At 37.3% G+C, this 5,762-nt stretch overlaps 1 protein-coding gene across 1 annotated transcript; it reads left to right on the top strand.

Annotated features, from left to right (window-relative positions):
* Positions 1-2,191: 2,191 nt before the first annotated feature.
* Positions 2,192-3,567, top strand: LOC126796471 (cinnamoyl-CoA reductase 1-like). The gene is made up of 4 exons (XM_050523299.1): positions 2,192-2,303; positions 2,404-2,928; positions 3,049-3,245; positions 3,448-3,567. Exons 1-4 carry the CDS (start codon positions 2,192-2,194, stop codon positions 3,565-3,567), a joined length of 954 nt encoding a protein of 317 aa, XP_050379256.1.
* Positions 3,568-5,762: the final 2,195 nt, after the last annotated feature.

Raw genomic sequence — 5,762 nt, 5'->3', positions numbered from 1 at the left:
AATGAGAAGCCAACTGTGTATCTGCAATAGAACATGATGATAGGATGGGGTTTATATACGGAGTATTTGGTTGTGAGGTCTTATTTTACTAGTAAAGGATTTAGGGAAGTCGTTGCTAACTTTCTCCATTAGCTAGTCCTATAATCACATAAATTAAGGTGGAGAAGTGTGACAGGTATGAAGATGTTACCATGGAGTGGTTACATTATTCGATTTCTCATTCTATTCTTGTTCCGAACGAATATATTTTAGGGTATTTGACCTTATTAGGTCAAATGACATGTTTATGTAATGTTAAACATCTGTTTACGTACAATTTCTGTTGACATTATGTTTCTAATCTCCTAAATTATTTGAAAAGTTGAACATAAGACCGATGAACAGATTAAATCATGAAACTAATCATAGTGATCCAGATAAGAATACCAATATATACGTCAACTAAACCACAAGCAGAATCATATATATATATATATATATATAATTATGTATTTTTCTGGTAGTTGTATGCTTTAGGTTTGTCTTTGGTTTGGGTATATGTTTGATCGATATACAGTTTATACTTTATAGAACTACATATGAATTAGTTGCATTGTGCATAAATTAATCCGTCACCTTTTGGGACTTTTTGTTTTGTTTTTTGCTTTCTTTTCATGCATGCTCTTATTTGTTGAATCGATCTCGATCTACGTCCAGATCGACTACGCTAGGGAGTATTCAGATATAATATATACTCAAACTTCAAAATTAATTAGCACATATTAGCTTGTTCTTGAATAATATCGATCTCTAGATTAAATGGCTGACCTCTATAGCATGAGAGTTTTTTTTTTCGATGAAATAGCATGGAAGTTTTTTACCGCAATCTTACCGAAAGACATCGTTTTGGTAAAAATTCGCCAAATACATTTGTGAAAAAGGGAGAATCACATGCATATATTAGTAAGACATTCAAATGAAATTAGAGAGGAGAAGCAATAGATTATATACATGCATGAGAGAAAAAGATGGGCATGGAAGAAATTCGGACTGTTCAGCAAAACAAGATGATGATCAGTAGGATAAAGAAGGAAAAGTTGGGATTGTACGTTGGTGCTTAAACTAGTGTATAAGGAGTTCATAACGAACTTATTACAGTAATGATTAAAGGATAAAAGTGAGCTAGCTAGCTTCGCCTAAATAGATGAGTTTGTTTGAATCCATCACTCCACAACGCTAGGAAAATTTGCTTGTTGCAAATTTGCAATTCCAATCCAGAAGGTTTATCTTGCATAGTTGCTTATAATTTATAGTTATTACCCTTACAATTGATAGTTTGATTGGAGTGCAGGCCGGGTGCGACGTTCGTTGAGGCATCCTACCTTGTTTGGTCACTGTTGATATACTGGACGGCGTTTTATACTCCTATTGGGTAGGGAGACTTTCCTTTTATATGTGGAGGGACTGAAATGGTGTTGCTGACAATTCTACGTACTATTAGTGCAACTAGAAGTAGAAATTGATTGTGATCGATGGACGATGGTTTCATGGTTATTTGTGGATTATTCGTGGATTAGATTAGATAGATGTAGCATATAACATCTAGCTCTAACTAAGTAAGCCGGCCTGCTTTCCTTTGCTGCATGTGGTGTTTGTCTCTTGGGTCTTCTTGTATGTTCTTTCTGTTTCTCATTCCTGTCATAGAAAAAAAGAAACTATGATTGATATATAATGGAGTGATCCATGTATACGACAATGAGATCATATCCTCAGGTCATTCCTTTCATGAATGAGAATCTTGGGTCGACGGTGTGAACCTTATAATTATCTATGACAATGAAAGCTTAGCAAACATCAATGCATTAAATAATTAATTTGCATAAATTAACCTTCCTTGAGCCGCAGGAATACGACTAGTACATGATTTGTTTCTTATTTCCAATCATAATTTGTTCCACGTCGTCTCTGCTTGATCCTATATATATAATAAGGCTATTGCCGTCTCAGGTATTAGTCTATTATTTTAAGGTGAATGTTTCATTGTTCACTCTTGCATGTCTTGTTTAATTTTTTTTTTTGGCATTTTAATTTAATTACGTACCTTTGTACAGGGTGAGGCGATGTCTTCAGAGATAAATATATAGATCGATACACTGATCGATCATATACGAAAGATAGAGTTAAGAAAGTACATATAGTAAAGCTATAGATAATGGCGCCGGAAACAGTGTGTGTTACCGGAGCTGGAGGGTTTGCTGCCTCCTGGGTTGTCAAGCTTCTACTGTCCAACAACTATGTCGTCCACGGAACCGTCAGACAACCAGGTACGTAATAAGCTGGGTTATAAGATATATATTTGCGATCCCACTGATTGGTTGATTCGTCTAAATATCAAGTTAATATCATAAAAATGATAATGTGCAGGAGATAGCAAGTATGATCTCCTGAACAAGCTGGACAGAGCATCAGAGAACCTGAAGCTGTTCAAGGCAGATTTGCTGGATTATAATTCACTAAGGTTGGCGGTTTCAGGGTGCAGTGGTGTGTTCCATGTTGCCAGTCCTGTACCTTTTCCAACTACCATAACAGATCCGGAAGCACAACTGCTTGAACCAGCTGTGAAGGGAACACTTAATGTTTTGAAAGCTTGCGTAGAGGCCAAGGTGAAGAGAGTTGTTGTTGTGTCCTCAATAGCTGCTGTTGTGAAGAACCCGAACTGGCCGAAGGATCAAGTGAAAGACGAGAGCTGTTGGTCTGATGTTGAATATGTTAAGTCCAGTAAGGATTGGTATTATCTTTCCAAAACTCAAGCAGAAGCTGCAGCTTTGGAGTTTGGAAGAAGCACTAGCGGACTTGAGGTTGTAACTGTTTGTCCTTCTGTTATTTTGGGGCCATTGTTGCAATCAACTATGAATACTAGTAGCTGGCTCCTGCCTTCAGTATTCAAAGGTACACGATTAGATTAGTAGTGCTGAATTTAGTGTCACCTACATATGCATCTTATGTTGTGGGCTAGGCAAGAGAACATTCATTTTAGTGTCTAATTATGCAAACTGGCTCTCTAAAAAGGTGGATTTGAGAAGGCGAGATACAATTACTGGACGTTGGTGGATGCCCGCGATTTAGCTGCTGCACTGCTTCTTGTATACAAGAAATCTGAGGCTGGAGAAAGATACATATGCACAGCACATGCAATCGGGGTTGAAGAAGTAGTAGAGAAATACTTGAAGATTTCACATCCTAACTACAACTATTCTCCCGAGTACGTACTTTTATATTCACTTTATTTGAGTTAGACCATAATTTCTTATGTCTAAGCAATCCCAATCTCTATATTGTGAAACATTTTAACCTATATTAAGATCTGACTAATTTAGCACGAAAATTCACGATTTGTTTTATAGTGTGTTGTGATCATGCATGTGTTACCCCCTCTTTGTTGGAACTGGCAGGCTTACGCATACGAAGGAAGAAGAAGAGAAACTGAGTTCGGAAAAATTGCAGAGATTGGGTTGGACTTACCGGCCACTAGGGGAAACTCTTATTGATTCCATTCAAAGCTACCAGAAGATTGGAGTCTTGGACTAAGCAAATCGAACTATAAATATTGTCGAACTTTTCGTATTTCCCGTGAAACAATATGTACGTGTAAAAACCATATCACAAAAGGTGTATCTTGTCCTAATTAATATAGGTTAGTCTAGAGAATGAATAATATATAATCTCTGATTCTACGGGATACTCATTGAATGCATATATATATATATATATATATATATATATAACCTCCTTCAATGAATAAAGATGATACTTCTCTCTATTATGATGAGTATTACATTCTTCTATAACACATTATCAGCACGTCGTTCTAATCCTGAATTTTTAGGTCTAAAACCGTATTTTCTGAAGAAAAAAATTCATTATCCAATGAAAAACTCGACAGAAGAAGATGAAAAAAAAAATCAATCTATTGAAAAAAAATTTTGCAAAGAAAAAAAAACCAAAAATCGGTTTGATCTAGGGCACCCAAAAATTTGTTCTGGGTACCCATCTTCTTCTTTAGCAACGGCAACCTTGCATATCAGAATCTGCACCCACACCAGACCCGCACTGCTAGAACTATCTCCTTCGATTGGGAATTATAGATTGGACGCTCTGTGTAGACCCGTCGAGAGACCTAATGCCACCGATCCAGAAACTTAGCCTTGCACACGCCCATGCATCAATGCCACAGATCCACCTGGCATCGCATGACGACCGGATGCCGCCTCAAAGTCAGTGCCTCCGCCTTGCAGCTTTGTGCTCCGACGTCTCCCCTTCCCCGGTTTCTACAACCCTCTCCTTCGACCCTCCCCGACACTAGCAGCGCCTCAGGCACGCTCAACACGGTTTTGGGGTCCAACCCCGTGTCGGCCTTTTAGATCTAACCCGACTGATTTTGAGAGATATTTTACCCCTCGGGTTAATTGTCACGACCCCAAAATTTCGAGTATGAAACTCAAATTTCAAAGTCATGAAAAACTCTAAAACAATCTCAATAAATCGAAATCATTTTAATGTCATAGCGGATCATTTCTGAGTTCAAGGTACAACTCAGCCAAATCGATTATTACAAACCAAATTTATAATTCAACATTACATCAAATGGAAATGTAAAAATCCTCTTAAATTCTCACCACAAGATAGAAATAAACAACTTCAAGTCTTCAGAGTTGTCCGTCGATTTCCGCTAATCCACACCTGCGGAATTATGCCATACACCATCGAATAGGTGCACCGGGATTGTAAGCACAAACCCGGTAAGCTTTGCATCTCGTATGAGTAAAACAACAATACAACTCGCATAAAAATATATACGAAAATCCACAAAACATCAATTATAAATGCACTCATGACTCATTAGATGGCCCATCTGGTTGTCTAATAATGTGAAAATATATGTGTTCATGAGAAATTGGGCAACCCCTCTGTTTACCCAAATGCATTTATAATATGGGTACTCATGAGCGCTGGTACACCTCTGTTACCCCCCATGATGGTATGCCGCCGACATTGGGCAACCACCTGCTACCCAATATCCAAAATATGGGTACTCATAAGCCGATAACCCATTTGTTACCTCTTATGCAGTATCCCGGTAGACAGACTAGAGATCTAACTGTATCGTAACTTTCGCCCGACCAAAACTAGGTTTCGACATGCCAACACGCCCGAAGACAGAAAACACGTCCGAAGACAAATCACACATCCGAATACAGAAACACGTTCGAAGACATATCACACGTCCGAAGACATAAACATGTCCGAAGACATAACACACGTCCGAAGACATAAAACTTTTAAACAAAACTCAATGTTAAAACCACGTACCAACAATCATCACATGATATGGTACAAATCAAATCAACATGTTCAATAAATAAATCTCAACACCAAAATGAACTTATTCGCAACGGAAATTACGACAGTATATAATATAGCAAACCATATATATGTACATATTTTACCATTTATACACATACACAATCCACTATATCATAGTTCATTCTTTAAAATTTAGCATATTCATGAATCTCCGCAAGGGTAAAATCAAGCGTAATATCCACGATTTCGAATGTGAATCCTTTACTTGAAGTATCGATCACCTAGAATAGATAAGAAGTGAATTTAGAACCGTTACGTAAAACCTTAAATGCCGAAACAGTAATAATATTTTACTGTTAAGCAATTTCTGATTTTTACGAAATTACTGTTCACATAGTTTCTATTCACATAGTTTCTAT

The sequence above is a fragment of the Argentina anserina genome, chromosome 5 (genome assembly GCF_933775445.1).
Source record: "Argentina anserina chromosome 5, drPotAnse1.1, whole genome shotgun sequence".
Lineage (NCBI taxonomy): Eukaryota > Viridiplantae > Streptophyta > Magnoliopsida > Rosales > Rosaceae > Argentina > Argentina anserina.
This window is presented reverse-complemented; position numbering and strand designations above follow the sequence as displayed.

Coding starts and splice junctions, on each gene's coding strand:
- LOC126796471 (XM_050523299.1), top strand. CDS start 2,192: ATGGCGCCGGAAACAGTGTGTGTTACCGGAGCTGGAGGGTTTGCTGCC. Junction 2,929..3,048: donor CCTGCCTTCAGTATTCAAAG/GTACACGATTAG, acceptor CTCTCTAAAAAG/GTGGATTTGAGAAGGCGAGA. Junction 3,246..3,447: donor ACAACTATTCTCCCGAGTAC/GTACTTTTATAT, acceptor ACGCATACGAAG/GAAGAAGAAGAGAAACTGAG.